The sequence below is a fragment of the Saccopteryx leptura genome, chromosome 7 (genome assembly GCF_036850995.1).
Source record: "Saccopteryx leptura isolate mSacLep1 chromosome 7, mSacLep1_pri_phased_curated, whole genome shotgun sequence".
Classification (NCBI taxonomy): domain Eukaryota; kingdom Metazoa; phylum Chordata; class Mammalia; order Chiroptera; family Emballonuridae; genus Saccopteryx; species Saccopteryx leptura.
Window position 1 is genome coordinate 66,177,230 of NC_089509.1, and position 23,502 is coordinate 66,200,731.

A 23,502-nucleotide genomic window follows, 5' to 3' on the forward strand; every position below is an offset into this window, starting at 1 on the left:
TCAGCCTGATATGCAATTCTGGCATGAACAGGGTATTTTGATTATTTGTGTTGAACAAGAAGATTGTCTCTTTTTTAAGTTTTTTTGCACTGATCCATTCTTTATATAATTTTCTGTCAGTATGTTTTTAAGTGAGAGGAGGGGAGGTAGAGAGACAGACTCCTGTATACGCCCCAGTGGAGATCAGCTCAGCAATCCGAGTTGGGCTCCTGTTCAAATCAACTGAGCTATCCTCAGCGTCTGAAGCCGAAGCTCAAACCAACAGAGCCACTGGCTGCAAGAGGGAAAGAGAGAGAGAAGGGGGAGAGAGAAGAGAAGCAGATGGTCACTTTTCATGTGTGCCCTGACGGGGGACTGAATCCAGGACTCAGCACGCCGGGCAGACACTCTATCCACTGAGCCGACCGGCCAGGGCTGTCGTCATTGTCTTAATGCTGTAATTTTCAAATATTTTGTGTGAGTCACAGATTATTAAGGTTAGATAAACTTTAGAAAAAAGGTTACTTTTAAATAATTATTCAAAGGACACCACTATAACCCTTCAAAGTTAATGTTAACAGCAATATTAAAACAATAAACCTGTTGTTTACAACTTATTACTGTTGCATTCTAAAAAGGACAAACAAATAAAGGTCAAACTGTAAGAATAGTTATCTATAACAATAAGTTCTCATCTTCCATTTTGATTCAGCATGAAAAATATTTAATAGTTATTTTCTTTCATGTGAAAGGCAAAGCAATAGGTAAGCATAAACCAAAAAATTTCTAACCAATGTTTGCTGTTAAATTTTTCTTTCTGAAGATGAATCTAAGCCAGAAAGTTTTCAGACAGACTGAAAAACAAGATGACTCCACTGATGAATCATTATTGCTATTACATCATACAAAATGGAAATATATAAAACCTAGAAACAAAGCAAAAGAGAGAAAACATTCCTCCTTTCCTGTAAAATGTAAGTACTGTGCCCACTAAATCAATAGATTCATATACAAAACAACAGATGTACTAGACAGTCAACATTTTCATTTACTTCTCTTGGAAACCAAACTCATAGCCTTCAAAGGGAATAGGTTTGTTTTCATAACATGATAGTTCTTACTTAACATTGCTCTGAAGGGTCCTAAAAACCTTCCAATGCTTATTTTCTGTTTCCATTTATATATATTTCCATCTGCCCAACAAATCAGTGTCCAAAAGTTAACACTGGTTAAAAGTTAACACATAACAGTGCTTCTCTCCTTAGAATCAGAATTGGAAAACTAGAAAAAAAATAAAATGTTGCCCTGGCTGGTTGGCTCAGTGGTAGAGCATTGGCTTGGTGTGTGGAAGTCCTGGGTTCGATTTCCGGTCAGGGCACACAGGAGAAGCAACCAATTGCTTCTCTACCCTTCCCCCTCTCCCTTCTCTCTATCTCTTCTCCTTCCACAGCCAAGGCTCCACTGGAGCAAGTTGGCTAGGGTACTGAGGATGGCACAATGACCTGGTCTCAGGTGTTAAAATGGCTCACATTGCAGTGGATCACTGCCCCCTAGTGGGCATGCCGGGTGTATCTTGGTCCGGCACATGTGGGATTCTCTCTGCCTCCCTGCTTCTCACTTAAGAAAAATATTTTAAAAAAAAGAAAAAAAGAAAATAAAAATTTTAAAATTTTTACTCCATAATTAAATACTGTACTAGTTCTGTAATATACTTGTTTTTAGATTCTTATTAGAGATATCTAACTATAAGGAATGACAGCTAAAAAATATTTAATTATGCAACACAGTTAGACCTTCCAAATAAATAAATACAATTTGCTTTTGAAGCAAAGAACCAACAGTAGGGATCTATCAGCTTGGGCTTGGGATAGGGGCAGAGAGGTAGGTAATTTGAGAATTTCTCAAATAGTATCGTTTTCTGTCATCAGATCCCCAAAAACACATCTCCTTGTTTATTTGCTTTCAGAAATAAGAATCTACCGAGCTACAGTTATCTTACCTTGACTGAATAGCAAGATAAATTGTACGACGAAATGAGACAAGGTTAATTTCTGTCTTGTCATGAATAGTCACCTTTTGTCCTAAAAGAAACATAAGAAGATTATGCAGCTACAAAAATAAATGTAAAGAACTGAAAATGTATTTCTGTATAATGTTTCTGGATGCATTCAGAGTCTATGAGTTTAATAATAATATTCTTTTTTTTAATTTTTAAAAATTTATTGATGTCAACAAGTTAGGAAGGGAAAGGGAGAGAGGGAGAGAGAGGGAGGGAGGGAGAGGGAGGGAGAGGGAGGGAGGGAGAAAGGGAGAGAGAAGGGGGGAGAGAGAGAGAGAGAGAGAGAGAGAGAGAGAGAGAGAAAAACATTTATCTGTTCCTATATGTGCCTGACCAGGGATCCAACTGGCAACCTCTACACTTCAGGACAATGCTCCAACCAACTGAGCTATCCTAGCTGCTAGGGCAACAATATTCTTTTCTACAGTGTGAATTAGCATTTGTAGAACTCAAACCAACTATTTCAACTCTGTTTTGCTGTATCTTAAAGTACTTTAATTACAGTTTTGTTAGATCAAAGTCCAGAACCAAGACAGGAAAACTATTTTTCTGTGTCACTAGTTCATTTAGACACTATTAAAGGCTGCACTCACAATGTAGTTTGGTAAAACATTATTTCTAGAGTTCTAAATAGTAGTAGCTTCATAATTTGGGAGAATGTATTTCTAACCATTAGTTACCACTTTCAGACAACACTGGGATTATCATGACAAGTTGGACTGGTCCAATATAAATATATATTTGTCAAACTTCAAAAATTTCCTGTTAAATATCTAATCAGTTTTATTTGAATAGTATTTTCACATAAAACAAAGAAATTAAAAAGTAAAATGTAGTACATGAATAGCAAGATGTTTTAAATAAGAAAATAAAAAAATTAAACTTATTTTTATAAAATATAATTATAGAAGAGCAATTATGCTCTAAGACAGAACTAAAATACATTATGCTCTAAAAGAGAAAGATAAACTTTGAACATTTTCTAATATGTAATACAAGTAAACAGTAACCAGGGTAGGCATGTTATGATGTTTTAACTGAGACTCTAGCAAAGTAGTGAACTTATTTTGCTGTGAAATATAATGTAGTCAAAGCTGAATAGGAAGAACATCATGCCTGCTTTTGTATAAATATAGATTTTGGCCTCCCCACTCTATTTTGCCAAAATGAACAGCAAATATCTAGTCATTCTCATCTGTCACATTAATTCCAGGGTAACATAAATTATATGCACTCAACATGAATACACCTTTTCACAGTTTATAATCAAAAACATAAAATGTCAAATTAAAATTAAGCTGATGTTAAAAATGAACTTCCTGATTTACTACTTTTAGAGCAAGGGTTTTCAACCCTGGCAATACTGACAGTCAGAGCTGAAAACACTTTTGGGGGACAGTCTTGTGACTTGAGGATGTTTAACAGCATTCTTAGCCTTTACCTACTAGATGCCAGTAGCAATTTTCCTAACTCCCACAGATCGAAAACCATTGTTTTAGAGAATTACATTAAAATTAATTTAATTTCAGAGTATTTTACAGTATTATTTAAATAAACTATACTTAACCTTCTTCATCTTCTTCTCCCTCTTCCTCATCTTCCTCCTCTTCTTCACTACTTCCAGCATCTTGGTCAGTGTTTGAGTCACTATCTCCTTCGTCAAGAATTTCTAAAAGAACAAAGTAAATTTAGGAAAATATTAAAGAGCAAGTGATACTCATGCATTTCATTCTGTGAAGATAATTCTCAGTTCACTGAAATCCATAATGGTGTAAGTTTATCAATGGTGTAAGTTTATCAACCAATAAAACAATCATACAGGCCTCCTGTTTTTGTGTAGGTCATCAGGAAGCATTAAAACTATTTTAACTAGAGAGAGCCGCTTGTCATTCTTCTCACAGGCAGAAAGTAACTACAAAACAAGAAAGGGGTGAAAAAGAGCAAGAGCATATTATAGTCAAAAAATTCTTAGTTCACCATCAGAAAGAAGATAGTCTATTACAAAAAGCTAAGGTTTGACATAAAAAACAAGAATGTAGGCTAAGAATGTTTTTTGAAAGACAAAAAAGAGAGAAGAAACAATTGTATAACTTAGCATTCATTTTAAATAAACACCAATGTGATTTTTATTAAAATGTATACATATTAAATAGAACACTACACTCAATCTAAAGACTTTCTATATGTAAAACAAAAGTTACAAGTTTAAAAGCCTTTATGAAAACTGGTAAGATGAACACTTTATTAGACTACTACTTCTTTTTTTTTATTTTCTTTTCTTTTCTTTTCTTTTTTTTTCATTTTTCTGAAGCTGGAAACGGGGAGAGACAGTCAGACAGACTCCCGCATGCGCCCGACCGGGATCCACCCGGCACGCCCACCATGGGGCGACGCTCTGCCCACCAGGGGGCGATGCTCTGCCCATCCTGGGCGTCGCCATATTGCGACCAGAGCCACTCTAGCGCCTGGGGCAGAGGCCACAGAGCCATCCCCAGCGCCCGGGCCATCTTTGCTCCAATGGAGCCTTGGCTGCGGGAGGGGAAGAGAGAGACAGAGAGGAAAGTGCGGCGGAGGGGTGGAGAAGCAAATGGGCGCTTCTCCTGTGTGCCCTGGCCGGGAATCGAACCCGGGTCCTCCGCACGCTAGGCCGACGCTCTACCGCTGAGCCAACCGGCCAGGGCCTAGACTACTACTTCTTAAAATATAACTCACATTCAGAACTGGGTGAAAACAGTGATGTAAATAAGAGACTAAACAAGGACAGTCATGATATTAAGAGTAAACAAATAACAAAAACTAAAATTATATTTTGTCCAATGGTGTGTGCCTGATAAAAGATTTGCAAACCTGGCCAACACTTCATTTTTTTCATTTCTATTTTACTCAGAGAATTTTTAATAAAAAGTTTGGAGCCAGGTCATTTTAAGAAAAATTTTAATGTCTCTCTAATTAGTAAGCAGTGTAAATCAGGAACCACATGTAATATTTCATGTTAGCAGAGCACTTCATACTATCAGGAAGAAATCATTTTACAAATATGCAGTTGTCATTCAGCCCTTAGCTGACAAACAAATCTCAAGAATATTCTAGCAAATGTGACTTAAGAAATAATCCAAAGTATCTAGTTTATTATTATATAACATGGTTTAGACAGACTTTTAACAGAGGAAACTATTTAGTATTCAATAGTAGGAAGAAAGGCACTCCTGCTGTTTTCCCAAATGCTCTAAGAACTAAAACACAAGTACACTTGAGTCACTCAAGGTGCTAATTACTAAAGCTGTACCCACTTCCTGCTGTGGCCAATTTTTTATGCCAGCTCTACAAGAATATTTTATGAAAAAATGAAGGTCAAATGAATTGTCTAGTCATGTACCTCATCCTCTCCTCATCTTTCACTTTAGAATCAACTTACTGAAATCACATAATGACAATTGGATTTCATCAACCAAATAAAAGCAGTGGTTTCAAAGTATGGTCTGTGAGTCCCAGGGGGGAATCCCTGACACCTGTCCAGTGGTCTGCGAGGTTAAAACTATTTTCACGATAATACCAAGACACTATCTGCCTTACACTGTGGCTGACACCCACAACGATATGGTCCAAAAGCAATGGGGGTTAAAACTGCTGCAACTGAGCACAAATCCAAGCATCACACTGCATTCGCAGTGGCGCTCTCTACGGCTGCCACTCTTGTAGTAGGGGAGAAAACAGCTTCACTTCACAATGCCCCTGAAGAAGTAGAAAATTACTGATTTTATTAAATCTCAGCCCTTGAATATAGGCCTTTATAGATAATAATCTGAGTAACAAAACATGAAGCTCAAATATAGAACTGCTGTTAAAAATAGATGTAAGAAGATGGTCCTCTCAAGGAAAAATACTTATATGATCATTTGCATTGCAAGGTGAATCAGCTCTTCTTCATTTTTGCTTCAAAGAACGGCTCACAACGTATAGTTGTTCGGTATTTGGCAAACATTTACTCAAAGTGAGACTGTCACTTCAAGGAAAAGAACTAGAATTGACTCTGCCACCATGATAAAATTAAGAGTTTTCCAGAGAAAATTAGAATTTTGGAAAACCTGTGTTTGTCTGTGTGAGCTTGGTAGCTTCCCAAAACTTAAAACTCTTCTGACAAGACAGGTGATAATAGTAATACATGTGACTTCTTGATATTAACTTGTTAATTTAATTTTGATAATGTTAAGGTGTTTAACACTTGGAAAATGTGCATAACCTAGTTAAATGGTATCTTTCAAATGACCAACACAACGTTACAAAATCATGCATTGATAAAATATCTATTCAAAGTGACAGGTCAAATGATTTTAAATTAACAGAATATGAAAATTCATATGTGTTGTTTAAGATTTCACATAATTTATCTTTAAGATACTACTAGCTATTAAATATTGGCATAGTGTTTAGGAGGAGTACACACCATTATCTGAAATGGCTGTTAAAATACTCCTTTCTTTTTGAACTACATATCTGTGTGAGGCTAATTTTTTTTTCCATATATTCCAATCAAAACAACCTACTGCAACAGACTGAAATCAGAAACAATGAGTATCCAACTGTTTCCTATTAACCCAGACATTAAACAGTACAAAATATAAAAACATGCCATTCTTCATATTAAATGTCTTTGTGTAATTTTCATAAATATATGTAAAATGTTAACATGCACTAGATTATTATAACATATTTTATATTCTCAGTTTTAGTTTCTAATGAAGTAAATGTTAATTGATAATCTTATAAACAAAAGCCTGCTGGAGTCTTCAATAATTTTGAATAGTTGAAAGCAATCTTCAGACCAAAGAGATTAAGAAGGGCAATACTCAGAGAAGGTGCTTCTTTCCTGGCACTGGCCAACTGCCAAAACCCTAAAGGAACAAATGAGGAACTTCCAAGTTTTTTTAAAAAATCATGCCTGACCAGGCAGTGGTACGGTGAATAGAGTGCTGGCCTGGGACGCTGAGGACCCAAGTTCGAAACTCCAAGGTCACCAGGTTGAGCACAGGCTCATGCGCTGGCTTCAGCAAGGCGTCACTGGCTCAGCTGAAGCCCACTGGTAAAGGCGCATACGAGAACGCAATCACTGAACAACTAAGGTACTACAACTACGAGTTGATGCTTCTCGAATCTCTCTCCCTTCCTGTCAGTCCCTCTCTCTCTTTCTCAAAAAAAAAAAAAAAAAAAAATCAGACAAGTTATAATAAATAATTCATAAAACCATTTAGCGTATTTTGAGGCCAGAAAAAGTTTATTAAAAAAAAAAAAAGACAAAAAAGAAAATGGGTAAATGGGTTTAAGGAGTTCTCCATGTTTGGAAACATAGTTTCTAGCTACTGGATTGAAATGCCCTGAGGAAACCATTTACTGTACCAGATTTTCAGGATGATACATAGAAGTGAAGAGCATCTCACACCTTTACTTTCACTTCTATATTCCACCCTAAGAATGTTTAATGTATGGAGTGTAGGGAGTGACAAAGTTCCAGGTCTTTGTTCCCTCCTCCTAGGAGCTTTCAGAGCTGTACTTCTCAGGTAAAAACACAATTCAGGAAAATAAATCCATAAAGTAATAATATAATTATAACATGTAAGGATATAATTATCATAGAAATATAATTATTTAAGTAGCCCTGAATATTAGCTTCAGAAAATAAAATAATACAAATGTGAAAAAGAAATTGTATCATTGCCTAAATACTTGCTCTGTGGCAATACAAAACACTGTACAGTGGGACCTTGAGATACGAATTTAATTCGTTCTGTAACCGAGCTTGTAAGTCAGTCAACTAACTTGTATATCAAATTGCTGATACTGGACCTGTGCGCCAACGCGCCAACTAGCGGCAGCTTCCCGAATTACGACTCGTATCTTGGAATTTTGCTCAGACCTCGAACAAAAACACAGACTGAGTCGCAGCTCTTATCTTGAAAAATTCGTATGTTGGTGGTCTCTTTGTATCTCAAGGTACCACTGTATCTTTACACAAACAAGGAACATTTTACTCTTCTTACATTACCAACAGGTCACTCAGCTAGTAATGGCAAAGGCAAAATACAACCAATATCTGTCCAAAGTTAATGCTTGAAATATATTAATGGTATACAAATAACAATTATGTTTATTAAGCACTGATGTCTAGCAATTTACTGATATTATCAGAAGGCTATCAACCTGCTCTCAAGAAATAATAAAGTATAGCACAAAACTGAATATTAAATTGAATGTCAAGTAATTCTTAGGTGATAGTGAAGTCAAATAAAGCCCATAAGTAATACATAAATAATCTTTAAGAGGGATAAAACCTAAGGGGTGCATAATTGAAATACAGGAAAAGAAGAAAAATTATGTAATTATTTTAAATGAAGTAATACTATGGACAAGCACTACACCAAAAAATAATGCATGCAAAATTCGTGAGGAATGCAGCTTCAGTAAGAGCAGATATTTCATTAGGTGCTGTCAGTGAGCTGTATCTGTCGGTATTATAAACTATAAAAATTGCTTCTACTTATCCAAAATAAATTCTTTAATAAACTTCTACATACCCTTTTTAATAGCTTTGTACTTCTCTTCATTCTCCATAAAATTAGGATCCATCTTGAAAACATCTTAAAAAATAAATTAAAACTATAAGTAAATGTTTATTTCTTATGTTTACATTTGTTGGTGCCCCACTTCCCAACCATCACCCCTGATTTACTAAGAACATCTTCTGGGTTATAGTCATCTTCCAGAGGGAGCATGTGGGTGAACTGATCATCTTCTTCCACTAAGTCAAGTCCTTCTAGGATAACAGGGTGGTCCTTGAATCCATCTTTTCTGACAGCAAACATCACTTCAATCATATACTGAACTCTTTTGTCAATTTCAGACTCATGGAGAATGTTTCGAAGGCGTTCAAATATAGCTAACGTTAAACAGAAAGAAAAGACAATAAAATAAGCAATAAGTATAAGAAACAAAAGCTCAGTATCAAAACAAGGATATACACTTACCATTGATTCCTCTTGGTGACACTTGCGTTAATTTGAGGCCACACTCCTTAAGAAAACCAATAGCTACTTCAACACTATCATCAGTCGGTCTTTCTAGGAGCAAAGTGAGCATCTCTAAGCATAAAACTTCATGTGCCTTAAACAGAATAAAGACAAACGAGAAAATACTTTTTCATATATAAATCTACTATTGATAGTAATTTTAAAAGTTAGTAAATCTGATTTTGGCAGTAATGTTATATATATATATATGATTAGCAAAGTTTTATAATGTATATAAAAATACTCCAAATATGAGATTTAATTATTCTTTCACTTAAGAATATTTGTTAAGAATTTCCAAATGATTATTCCAAAAATCTAAATTTATTACACTTAATAAAACTATTTGACTTATCCAGAAGAAATATTCTTCTTCTACATTATATAAAAAATAACAATAATTAACCTCAAAATATAAGTTAAAAAATCGTGAATAATTTTTTTTTTATGTGAGAGCAGGGGAGATAGACTCCCTGAATGCACCCCAACTGGGATCTACCCAGCAGCTCCCTTCTGGAGCTAATGCTCGAGTAAAACAAGCCATCTTTAGAGCTCAAGGTGGCTTGCAGACCAACTGAGCTGGCTGCAAGAGGGGATGGAGAGAGGGAGGAGTAGAGAAGCTCATGGTCGCTTCTCATGTGTGCCCTGACCAGGGATTGAGCCCAGGATGTCAGCATACTGGCAGACGCTCTATCCACTGAGCCAATTGGCCAGGACCACATAACTAATTTTTAATCTGAGATATTTTCAGTCACTATATGAAGAATAGTAATTCTCCATGACCACAATCTTTGTATCCATTTTCCAACTCATTCTATCAGCAAGTTAGATAAAAAACAGTTCTTAAATTACATTAATAATTATTTTATCAAAATATATCTTAGTTTCTTAGTTTCTGGTATGTAACGACAGTTTTGAATATATCTTCATTTATTTATTTATTTATAACTAAATCAAACTTTACACTATCCATATTCACAAATTAACAATTACAAACAATGCCAGGTAGAGTGAAAATAAAATTCTATTGGTAAGCTTTGCTATGAATGAAAAAAAAAACCCTAGGAAGCATGTTCAAGAACACCACACACGGACTTTCTAAAGTCAGAAATTTATGCAAGATGGGGAATGAAAAAGTCTACATCATAACTCAGAAAATTAACTTTTTTATACTGAGCACAAGATAAAAAATACATACTACTTTTTGGGGAGGGACAAACAGTCTTACAAGTGAGAAGAAAATATTGCCCTGTTCCACAGTTGGGAAGATCTAAAATATTTATTATTTTAACTGTTTTGCAGCAATGCCAAAGGTATCAACAATATAAGTCAAATACAAATCAAAAACTGAAACATACAGCTGTGCTGATACAGGTATATGAAGTTTTCTAGTATTAAGCAGCAAGTTATCATTGTTATAATATGGCTAATTAGGCTAAAATCTAAAAGGATTCTAAGAGTAAATGGGAAAGAATTTCATGCAGAAAAAAATTAAAATAATATTTAATGCTAGAGAATTAAGTGTGCCTTCAAAACTTTTCCTCTTATCACTATAATTAAACATGATAATATAGTGAAAGAAACCTTTGAATGTGAACAAAAACAATTTTACTATTTTCAAGTAAAAAAAGCTGAATCAAAAGTTTTGAAAAACACAAAACTTAATAAAAAGACACAATTATTTGTATCTAAACCTGTAAAATTATTCAATCTATTATATTTTATAAACTGATTCTATAAATATCTGACTACATATATTATGTAGTTGCAGGGATGAGGTTTTTTTTTTCTCCTTAATCAGATATTATCAGGTTCTCATGAATTCAATGTACAGGAAAAGGAGTGAAGAAGATAGCAACTTCATTGCTTTATAAAAACAAATTAAATTACTTTCTCTGAAAAAAATGTACTTAAGTAATCATGTACAGAAGTAAGAGATCAATTTGATAAAACACTGTCTGGTTCTTCTTCATATTAAAGAATATTAAAGGTATTTATTATACTTCTAAAACTGAAATATCATCCAAGAAACTTTTCTCAAGGACTATAAAATCAAAACAAAAACAGAGATGTGTCACTGATGTGCATCAAGCCTGTGGTCTAATGTCACTAAAAGGCATCAAATTTTGAAGATGATTTACTTACCACATTTTGGTTAATAAGATGCGCCACAAATTTTGAAGCAGTCAGACAAAGTTGCTAAAAAGTGAAGGTAAGAGAAAAAGTTAATCTATAAACTAAAACGAATATTTTTTTTTAATTAAGTGGGAAGCAGGGAGGCAGAGAGACAGACTCCTGCGTGCGCCCCGACAGATATCCACCCTGCAAGCCCTGTAAGTTAGGGTGATGCTCTGCCCATCTGAGGCTTCCCTGCTCCATTGCTCGGCAAATGAGCTAGCATGTGAGGCGAGGCCATGAAGCCATCCTCAGCGCCCGGGGCCAACCTACTCAAGCCATTCGAGCCATGGCTGCGGGGAGAGGAAGAAAAAGAGAGAAAGAGAAAAAGAAAAGGGGGAGGAAAGGGGTGGAGAAACAGATGGTCACTTTTCCTTTGTGCCCTGACCATGAATCAAACCTAGGACTTCTGCATGCTGGGCCGACATTCTATCACTGAGCCAACCAGCCAGGGCCACTAAAACCAATTTTCATTTAACTACAGAATCTACAGCTTACACACTGTATTTAAAATATGTAACACACACGATAATGTTTAAAGTTAAAAGAACAAACACATGTAAAAAAGCATCAGTTCTGGCAAAATAGTTATTGCTTTATAGCTATAGCCATCATTTTGTGGCTTATCATTAATGGTCAGGGATATTTAATAAAACAAAAATAGTTCTCACAAAATATAGTTTTAAAAAAGAATTCCTATGTAGAAACCAACATTGCTCACTATTGTTAATGCTGGTTTGTAAGTCTGTCCTTATGTGGCAGTCTACTTATAAGCCCATCATATATACCTTATCATTTCTTCGATAGCCTTTTCGAAAATTAAGAATTAATCTCTTGAGGATTAATTCTCCAATCTGTGGAAATTTTGAGTTGATAATTGCCACTAATGCTGCATAAACATGGGTGAAGATTGGAGAAGCACTCTGTGCTTGCAAAACAGATCTGGACAGCAGGCCTCTGTTTAAAAAAAAAAAAGCATCAACAATAATCACTAATTTAATTAGGAGAATAAAAACCCCATTTATAATCCAATAATATTACTCCTCGGTAAATAGTCACAATGTTAAATCAGGACTAAATTTACATTCACCACTTCATCTAGGGCAGGAGTCGGGAACCTATGGCTCGCGAGCCAGATGTGGCTCTTTTGATGGCTGCATCTGGCTCACAGACAAATCTTTAATAAAAAAAAATAATAACGTTAAAAATATAAAACATTCTCATATATTACAATCCATTCATTTCCTACTGCTCATGTTCATGGTTGTGGGTGGCTGGAGCCAATCACAGCTGTCCTCCGGGACAACACCAAATTTTTATTGGATAATGCATAACGTACACAGGTCGTTGTATGGCTCTCACGGAATTACATTTTAAAATATGTGGCGTTCATGGCTCTCTCAGCCAAAAAGGTTCCCGACCCCTGATCTGGGGGAAGAAGCTTTATTATTAATAAATACAAACTGCTTTTGAAAAAATAAAGTTTAATTTGTTTTTATAAAACAGATTTTACTATAATTCTTTCTTCAAAAATTTTTTCTCCAAATATAATTTCTCCCTTCTAGTTTGTTATATATAGTCATAAATTTGAGTTTTTAAAACTTCTTAGAAATAATTTAACATTTTTAAAACAGTTGAAGAAAAATGGGCCTGCTTCAAAAGTACTAAATTTAGACAATGTAAGTTTTCCACTACTGTTCCATTATGTTATATAAAATTATGTGAGCCTGACAAGGCAGTGGTGCAGTGGATAGAGCATCAACCTGGGATGCTAAGGACCCAGCTTTGAAACCTCAAGGTTGTCAGCTTGAGAACAGGCTCACTAGCTTGAGTGCTGGGTCACCAGCATGAGCATGGGCTCACAAACATGACCCCATGGTTGCCTTCTGGCTTGAGCAAAGGGTCCCTGGTTCTGCTGTAGTCCCCCCAGTCAAGGCACATATAAGAAAGCAATCAATGAACAACTAAGGTGCTGCAACTATGAGTTGATGCTTCTCATCTTTCTCCCTTCCTATGTATTCCTGTCTGTCCCTCTCTCTTGCTTTAAAAAAAAATTTTTTTTTTAAATTATGTGATTGAAGAGAAATTTGGGTGGTTCACATCTTTTAAGCCTTTTTTCAGAAAGTTATAAATGAAAATTTAGAATACTCAAATATGAAAGATAAAGATACAATTAAAGCACTGCAAAAATAATGCTGAAACAATGTTAGGAAAATAAAAGGTTATATTTTAACTCATTTTGAGATAAGCGTGCTTCTATATGCATTTGATAAGGAAAGGGATGCAAAGTAGGCTAACTAGTTATTTTTAGCAATATAATGACAAATGATTATTTGACTGCCAAAAGGCAGGAAAACATTGTCTTAATAGTTGTCAGGTTTAGATATGACAACTAAATCATTAGAGTAGAAAATGAGAAAAGAGAACTCAGCTAATAAATTGAAAGATCTAAGTGATCCATATAACTTCTCTGAGTCTGTTTCTTTTTTTTTAGATTTATTGATTTTTAGAGAGAGAGAGACAGAGAAAGGGGAAGTAGAAGAGTGGGAAGCCTCATCTCATTGTAGCTGTTTCTTGTACGTGCCTTGACTGAGAAAGCTCAGGGTTCTGAACTGGCGACCTCAGGGTTCCTGGTCGCCAGTTCGGAATTTATCCACTGTGCCACCACAGGCCAGGATCTGTGTCTGCTTCTTCCTGAGTACAATGTAAGAGCTCTACTATCTCTGAGAACAGCGGCTGCCTCTTGCTCACAGTTCTGTACCCTCACAGCATGCTACACCTATATATCCACAATGTTTTCTGAGACAAAAAATCAGGCCTTACAAAATGGCATGGGAAAATGGCCTTTGGGTTTAATAATAATAAATAGGCTCAGGTTTAATAATAATAAATAAAGTGAATATAAGATACCTCCACTTCCAGACCCTTTTAACATCACCAACTACTTAAAACCACATAGAAAATGCTAAGTCATTTCTTTCTGTTTTTCTAAAATTTATTACTGATCTTCTTCATTCTCACTTTGCTTTCATTAGAAATTAAACTGGTGCACACACACACACACACACACATGTATATTTTTAAAATATTCACAGTTCCTCATGAGTTTAAATTATTTAAAGTATTCAGTAAATAAATGTCTGCCAAAATCATTATATCACATCAAAGCTTCTCAAAAAGCAAAAACTCCATACAACCTCTAATAGTGGAGTACAGGCTATCTGTTAATAGCTTACATTTTTTATAAAAACTACATTTTAAATAGTCTCAACTACCTTTGAAATAAAGTAGCAAAATAAACCAGTGATTACAGTTTGGGTAAGTACAGAGAATCCTTGGGTTCTGACAGTCTCAACATGTTTTGAGTTTGACTTTCACTTAAAACTTAAAAAAATTGAGACATGTTTTGGCTTACGCCTTTAGTGTAGTAGTTACAGACTACGTGGACGTACTAGTTTGGTTGCTATGGCCCTTAATGCACCTGAGAAGCACAAGAACCTGACACTCAAAGACTTTTGGAAGTCTTAAAACATTTACAATACTGTACAAAACATTGCTTTTGCCTGGGATGAAGTGAAGCAAACAAACTTAAATGGTGTGTGGAAAAAACCGTGTCCCTAGTTTGTGTATGACTTCCACGGCTTTGAGGAGTCAGTGGAGGCTGTAACAGAGAAGGCTGTTGTCATGGGTAAACAGCTTCATTTGGAGGTGGAGGCTGAGAACGTCAGAGCTACAGGCATCACATGGAGAGGAGCTGTCTGCTGAGGACCTCATTCAGCTGGAGAAGCAGCTGATTGAAGGGAAAGAGATAGACACCCCAGAATCCAAGACATTTACTACCAAAGGTTTGGAAGAAGGTGTTTCTATGGTAGAGGACGGGTTGGCAAAATTTCAGGCTGAGGACTCAGTAAGGTCCTCAGTAAGATTCAGTAAGGTCTACAGAACTGTAATGGATGCCTTGCAATGCTATATGCAGATTTTGGAAGAGAAATAGTCATCAACTTTCCAGACTAGCCTGGAACAATTCTTTAAGAAGGTAGAGAGGCCTGCACAGATCCTGTTCCCTCTACATCAGCTGCTTCTCGAGATGAAACACCTGTAGTACAGGTAGCATCATCTCCAGCGTCTCCTGCATGTTCCTTAGGCAATCCTGACCCACCTGACCCAGTATCTCCAGCACCTTCTGCAGGTTCTCCTGCCTCTCCAGCTCCCTCCTCCCAACAGGTCACTCTCTCCCACCTTGCAATGCCCCTTCCAGTGTGCAAGCCAACCACAGGAATAAAGGTAAGGAATTATTTTTTACAACCATTTTTTGTCATATTTTCTGTTACTATAATACAGTGTCCAGTATAGTATATTTATGTCTTTTTCCTTTTTCTGTGGCTTAGTTGTATTTTTATGTTCTATGATTTTACAACTGTGTTAGGACCAGTACGTGACTTAGACTAGGATATGTTTTGACTTAGACCAAAATTCAGGTTACATCACTGTCGTAATCCGAGGACCCCCTGTATTATGTTCCTTTGAAAAACAGCTATAAAATACTACAAATAAAGTAACTGATGCTTACCTTCCTCTAACTATATTTTCTTGAAGAATTTCTTGAATAATAATTCCTATATTAGAAATGTTGACTTTGTTGATAAGACCATTGATTGACTTCTTTAAGGCTTCCCAGCTCATCCTCTGGTATGCTAAGCTAAAAGGAATATATTTTAGTAAATGTTAAAACTTAGTCAACAATCACAATAACAAGAGGTTATAGTAAGAACATAAAAAAATTCTAATTTCCTTTCTTTTTAACATCATTTTCAGAAAATGACCCCAAAATGCAGTAAATTATTGAACACAGAATATATCTTAAGCTATTTGATTTTTCTCTACATATAAAGCTTATATACAGACTGCTTCCCTTTAATAACATACAATTAATAGGATATGGAAGGATAATCTTTTGCTGTTATCTCCATGGCATTGCAATCTACAACATTTAATTCATTAGTCAGAGTCAATACATGCATATTTTACATTTTAACACTTTATTCAAACTTGTCTTAAAAATTTTTTTTTAAATAAAAGCTGTATTTCTTTTTCTTTTCTCTTTTTTTTAAGAGAGGCATGAAGAGAGAGAGAGAAAAGAACATCAAACTACTCCTGTATGTGTCTGGACAGGGGAATCAAACTGGCAACCTCTGCACTTCAGGATGATGCTCCAACCAACCAAGCTATCCTGTCAGGGCTTAATTTTTATTAAGTTATTATTTTAAGAAACAGAGAGGGAAGAAGAGAGAGAGAGAGGAGAGGAAGGGTAGGGAAGCATTTACTTGTTGTTCCATGCAGTTGTGCATTCACTGGTTGCTTCGTGTGTGTGCACTGATCAGGGTTAGAACCCACAACCCTGTCATTTATGGATGATGCTCTAAACCAGTTAACGACAGGTCAGGCCTATAATTTTTTTATTTAAAAGAATTTCTTTTTTCCAAGTGAGAGGAGGGGAGATAGACAGACTCCTGCATGCACGCTGATGGGGATCCACCTGGCAACCCCTGTCTGGGGCCAATGCTCTTCCCACCTGGGGTCATGCTCCCAACCGAACTATTTTAGTGCCTGAGGCAGAGGCTCCTCGGAGCCATACTCAGAGCCCGGGATGATGTACTCGTACCAATTGAGCCACGGCTGCAGGAGAAAAATAAGAGAAATAAAGAGAAAGAGAGAGAGAGAGAGAGAGAAAGAGAGAGAGAGAAGGAAAAGGGGGGAGGGGGAGGAAGCAGATGGTCACTTCTTCTGTGTGCCCTGACTGGGAATCGAACCCAGGACAGCCACATGCCAGACCGATGCTCTACCACTGAGCTACCTGGCCAGGGACATTTTTTATTTTAAAGCATAATCTGAAATATCCACATATAAGTCATAAAAAGGAAATTTTTATTATGTACCTTCTCATAAAAGCATGACAGAAAATAAAATGAAATATTTGAAACTATACATAAGTAATTATAGAAAAAGGGAAAGTCATACGAAACAATAAGGCTGAAAGACTGTTCTAAATATTTTAAAGAACATCTCTACATTTATGCAGTAATTCCAAAGCTAAACCAGCTGAATACTAGATAGCAAACTCTTTTTTCACTAAGATTTTAGGTAAATTCTTTAGACTTATTTGGTTTATTTGGTTGAATGTGATAATGCCTAAAGCATTTTAAAGCTCTAAAATTCTATAGTTTTTGTAATTATTTCTCTATGAAATATGATTTCAAATGAAATTTTAATTTATTTTTCTTATATATACCTCTCTGAAGCTGATAAGATTTCTTGGAATGATATATACAAATAACAGAATTACAAAGGATAGTAATCATACTGAAATTTAGTTTTTAAAACATAAAAAGAACAAAAGTTTGATAGCGTAATCTCTGTGTTTCTTAACACATTAAATAACAAGAAGGGCAGTAGGCCTAATAACTTTTATTTTCCAACTATACTATGGCCATAAAGAATTTTGTATTTGCAACAAATAGTCTGTAATTACTATGACCTGTAGCCTACATTCCTGCAGAAAGACATGATAAATTTCAGTTAGAGGATAGCAGAAATAAAAATGCATTCTCCTCCATTTATGTTCATGGGTTGCCTGAATTCTATCATTGGGCATCTTGAAAGTCTATTGGTTAAGATTCCCTATTCCACAGTGACATTAAGGAGGAGTGGTGTTAGGAGCAGTCTGTCTTGGTGGGAAAAAGTATTTTATCGCTGGATGGTTTCCTTAGCAAAAACTGAGGATAAAAAGCAGAATAAACTACTGTTATTTTATTCACTATAGATCATGTACCCTGCCACTATCTGTGTCTGAGGTAGAACACTGCCATTGCCCCCAACTCTGATCTTTTGGTATGCCATTATCTCTAAAGAAAAAGTCTAGTACAGTACTACTTAATAACAAACCGGACCAATAAAATATCATTGATAATCACAACTTCTATTAAACTTTGATTAAAAGACTACCAAGTACAATTATATAGTACTTCCTAATTACAATTCATCTAATTAAGTATCTACAAAAAGCCAAGACTGAATTTTGTTTAGAGACTTTCATTTCTCTTTGTCTGCTTTACAGTCTATGAACAGACTTCAACTGTATATAAAATCATCTTTCAGGAATCTACTTAAAATTTCATATACCACTGACTCTGCCTACTTTATTCATAAGAAAGACTTGGATTACCAGTTAGGACTGCTCGGAGCTGGATTGGAGACAGTAGATACTTCTCACTACCACTGCCACCGCTCCCTTTTAAAGAGTTAAATGCCTGCATGATCCTGAAGCTCCCACGAACCACAGAAGCCATCTCCAAATTCCTTCTCAACATAACACTCCAAGAATCCCTAGCAAGTGTTAGGATATGATATATACAGAGAAACGTATTTAACAGGTTTTTTCTGTTCTTTTTTTATTCAGTGAGATTGGGGAGGCAGAGATAGACTCCCACATGCGCCTCAACCAGGATCCACCCAGCAAGCCCACTAGGGGGCAATGCTCTGCCTATCTGGTGTGGTGCTTCCCTGCTCAGCAACTGAGCTCTTCTTAGCACCTAAGGCAGAAGCTATAGAGCCATCCTCAGCACCCGGGGCCAACTCACTGGAATCAGCCATGGCTGCAGGGGTGGGGGGGAAAGAGGAAGAGAGGAGAGAGAAGGGGAAGCGTGGGCAGAAATCAAACCCGGGACTTCCACATACCTGGCTGACGCTCTACCACTGAGGCAACCGGCCAGGGACAATTTATCAGTTTTAAATATAATGTCATCAGCCCTGGCCGGTTGGCTCAGCGGTAGAGCGTCGGCCTGGCTTGCAGAAGTCCCGGGTTCGATTCCCGGCCAGGGCACACAGGAGAAGCGCCCATCTGCTTCTCAGCCGAGGCTCCACTGGAGCAGAGATGGCCCGGGCGCTGGGGATGGCTCCTCGGCCTCTGCCCCAGGCGCTCGAGTGGCTCTGGTCGCAACAGAGCGACGCCCCGGAGGAGCAGAGCATCGCCCCCTGGTGGGCAGAGCGTCGCCCCCTGGTGGGTGTGTCGTGCGGGTGGATCCTGGTCGGGCGCATGCGGGAGTCTGTCTGTCTCTCCCCGTTTCCGGCTTCAGAAAAATACAGAAAAAAAAAAAATAAATAAATAAATATAATGTCATTAAATGTCCTTTTCTAGCACACAAATTTTAAAATTTTAATTTACTTCAAACCTTTACACTTTATTTTACATAAGTGACATTTCCACTTCAAGCTCATTCTTGAAACAAATTTAGATTGCATTTATATAATGTTCTCAAGTACTTTCAAGTTGCCATTAAAATACTCACTAAAGATGTAGGAACACTTTTCCTTGGCTCACCCAGAATCTGTTTTTCTTAAAGCACAGCTATCTTCCAGCTCAATATTTTTACAAACTATCTGACAAATGAGTGACCATTTGTCTTGGACCATACTTTTCCCAGACATTATCTCATTCCATTAGAAAAAGGTCTTTAAAACTTAGCTGCACTTTCCTATATACAATAGCTTCTCAACATCTCAACTATGTATTTTGATAAAGGGAAGAAAAGGTATTTTGAGTGTGAATACTCATTTATGAATTATAATTTTTGCCTTAGTGTAACAAAACATTATAGTCTGAGATGTTATGGTCTAAAAAAAGGAGAGGGCTGTGGCCGGTTTGGTCAGTGGTAGAGTGTCAGCCCAGTGTGTGGAAGTCCTAGGTTCAATTCCCAGTTAGGGCACACAAGAGAGGCAACCCTCTTCTTCTCCACCCTCCTTCCCACTCTCTCTTCCCTTCTTGCAGCCATGGCTGGATTGGTTCCAGAGAGTTGGCTCCATGAAGCCTCCACCTCTGAGGCTAAAAATAGCTCAGTTGCTGAGCAATGGCCCTAGATAGGCAGATTATCCCCAGTAGGGGGCTTGCTAGGTGGATTCCAGTCCAGGTGCACACAGGACTCTCTCTCTCTGCCTCTCCTCCTCTCACTTAAGAAAGAAAAAAGAAGAAAAAAAGAAAAGGAGAGAATAAAGAAATTGACTTAGTTTCATGGATTAGTATAGGGGTTGGCAAACTACACCCATGAGCCAAATGCAGCCTACAACCTGTTTTTGCAAATAAAGCTTCATTGGAACAAAGCTACTTATCTGTTTATATATCATCTATGGCTATATTCCCAACAGAGTTGAGTAGCTGCAACAGAGACAGAACTATGAACAAAGCCTTAAATAGTTTACTATCTGGCCTTTTCCAGAAGCATGCCAACTCCTGGTTTGGTAAAAATGAAAAGATTCATTTTAAGTAAAAAATATCAACATTCTTGATTGTCCAGGAAAAAGGCACCTCTAATAGGAAAGCATGCAATTATAAAAGAAATAATGTAAAAATAGATAAGTGATCTTCCCTCCAACTTCTAAATTCACACATACAAAAATAAGTTATGAGCTAATGCCAGGGCAAACACATACAGAGCTCCAATGGAGCTTATAAAGAAGAAAAGAAGTCTAATTTGAAGGTATTGTGGACTAACGTAAATTCTCAACAGCCAAGGCTAATTAGGCCATAGTTGATTTGTTTTTTCAGTGAGGAGATCAACATGCCTGTTTTTATCTGTAATCTGTTCTTGCATCATTCTGAGCTTCGCAGGAGGAATATATGCTCCACCAGTACGAGTAAGGAGAGGATCCAACTCATCTTTCTTCTTCTTCACAGTGGGTTCATCCTGAGCAGAGGAACTCTGGGTTACCGATGGTTCTGGGCTTTTTCTCCCAGGAGATGGGGACCTCCGGGACCTTTTCCGATCCACATCTCTTTCTCTTTCTCGGCGTTTTTCCCGGTCCCTACTTCTGTAACATTAAATTTTGGAAAATGGAGAAAAGACAATATAAAATAATTTTTAAATGTATTTCTACATACCAAATGAGTTAGACCATAAGTGGGCCTCATAAATTCAGACAAGGAAAACTGGTTTGGAATGGTGAGAGAGTGCCTCATAAAGAAAATGTAACTTAAATTAGGTCTTCAAGGCTTGACAATTTATATTGAGGGCAAGAAGGGGAGACGTGAGAGGGAAAAGAGAATGGCTTTCTGCAAGTAGCAGAAGACAGATGACTACCGAAAAACTGAGCCAGGGTGTTCAGGCCAGAATGAAAAGAACAGTCAGGAAACAATACAGAATTACGCAGAAGAGCAGTTGGATAGATGAATTCAAGTCAGACTGAAATCTTAAAAGAAACGCACTGTTTTATACTGGAGGAGTCATTAACAGTTTTTGAATGGGACAGAGACATAAAAATAGTGTTTTATAAAAATAAACTGGCCTGTGATATACATAATAAATTATATAAAGGAGAAACAATTTATGTTTATTAATGGCAATTTAGAAGTAAGATTATTGTAAAAAAATGCAGTATTTGATACTGTTTCTTGACACTAGTATTTTTATTAGAAATCTCAAAATATAAAAAGTTTCTGTTTATTTGAGACAAATTCTAAAGAAAATTAACCATTTTCTAGCTACAATTACTCTTCTCTACTATAGCAGGTTAGTATCCTTTCTTAAGCTAACACTTTAAAATTAATCAGGATATCCTGTTCTCTGGAACCATAAAGAATTAACAGGAAAGGGTAAATTCTTGCTTTTCGTTGTCTTTCTCCAGAGAAGAGTCTGTCCACTTGGCTATTTTTTGCATATATTGCCTTGGAAACTCAAGATTGCTCTGCTTCTGCTTTGTGCAATTGTGAGTTATATGAATACAGTCAATAAGAAGTTTCATGTTATCATTATGCTAATGTAGATGCTGCACTAAAAGAATACTGCTGGATAGATTTTAGCTAAATCTAGACAGTATGATTGAGATGGTCTACCTCAACACACAGTAATGCAACTACAGACAGAGAAAAATAGTTTTGAAACAAATATGAAAAGATGAATGTAAAATACGCAAAGTCTTCACAAGAAAAAAATAAGTTAATAAAGAAAATAAAGAGTTCTGAGTGACTTCCCATGCACCTGTATATACTAAAAGTAAACAGAGAGGGGGAAATGAAGTTTTAAGTGGAAACTCCAGTTAGTCACAAAGGCAGGTGCTCTGAAATCTAGGCACCAATTTACAATTGTGTTGCTTCTTATTATGAAGCAACATGTTCAAAGACGGTGGCTAGAGCAGTGATTTACTGACTTTCCTTATGATTCTTCTGAGAACCACCAAGTGAAACTACTAGCTGGCTAATAAAATCATGGCCTTAAAATTATAGTGCTTGCTACTTTAGAGTGCATGAGCAATATACACTTTGAGTCTAAGAAGAGATATTTCTCTTCAAATGCTTTTGGACTGTTAGCCTTAAATTCTACATAATACACAGCCTGCTTACTTCACAATGTGACTGTGTGGATATACATAAAGTGGACCAAGCACAGTCTTACAGTGAAGCAATACAGTCAGGAATAATGGAGAAAACATGGGCTATAGAACCAGAGTTGATTTCATCATCAGCTAATTTCATCATCTACCACAGTGGTAGTCAACTTGGTCCCTACCGCCCACTAGTGGGCGTTCCAGCTTTCATGGTGGGCAGTAGCGGAGCAACCAAAGTATAAATAAAAAGATAGATTTAAATATAGTAAGTTGTTTTATAAAGATTTATTCTGCCAAACTTAGTGAAAATCCAACATAAAGTACTTGGTAAGTAATTATTATTATATGCTTTAACTTGCTGTAACTCTGCTTTATAAAGTAAAGTTACTTCCCTACTTTATAAATCACCATTACTGTGAAATGGGTGGGGTGGTTAGAAAATTTTACTACTAACAGAGATACAGAAGTGGGCGGTAGGTATAAAAAGGTTGACTACCCCTGATTTACCAGATAGGTAACTGCAACCTCAAGTACTTAATCACTTCAAACTCAATCCTCATTTGTAAATTGTGAAAAATAGTGTCTAGTTTATAACTGAGAAAGTATTCAAAATGCCTAGCTCACTACGGTGGTAGTAGTTCTTATTAAGGTGTCATTAAGGTGACAGCAGGTGAGCCTGGCTTTTGGAGGTTCATTTATTCTGACATTTTAGGACTAGGTATATACTGGAAAGTAAGTGAGAAGAAAATTTTGGTTGCAGACATCAACGTGTTTAGCTCCAAATCGAAGAGGTATCTGATCAAAATTCTAGTAGGGATATGGTCTTGTTAGTCATAAAGTGGATAACTAGGGACA

General features: G+C 36.5%; 1 protein-coding gene across 2 annotated transcripts in view; it reads right to left on the bottom strand.

The window, feature by feature from the left end:
• Positions 1 to 23,502, bottom strand: part of CWC22 (CWC22 spliceosome associated protein homolog) — a 68,813-nt gene that overhangs the window by 19,508 nt on the left and 25,803 nt on the right. For both annotated transcript variants that reach the window (XM_066345742.1, XM_066345743.1), the window contains exons 5-13: positions 20,890 to 21,135; positions 15,845 to 15,973; positions 12,063 to 12,231; positions 11,245 to 11,298; positions 9,058 to 9,193; positions 8,763 to 8,969; positions 8,608 to 8,670; positions 3,606 to 3,707; positions 1,979 to 2,060 (exon numbers count right to left, since the gene is read on the bottom strand). In XM_066345742.1, coding sequence (XP_066201839.1) covers positions 1,979 to 2,060; positions 3,606 to 3,707; positions 8,608 to 8,670; positions 8,763 to 8,969; positions 9,058 to 9,193; positions 11,245 to 11,298; positions 12,063 to 12,231; positions 15,845 to 15,973; positions 20,890 to 21,135 — 1,188 coding nt within the window. The remainder of the gene's footprint in view (positions 1 to 1,978; positions 2,061 to 3,605; positions 3,708 to 8,607; positions 8,671 to 8,762; positions 8,970 to 9,057; positions 9,194 to 11,244; positions 11,299 to 12,062; positions 12,232 to 15,844; positions 15,974 to 20,889; positions 21,136 to 23,502) is intronic.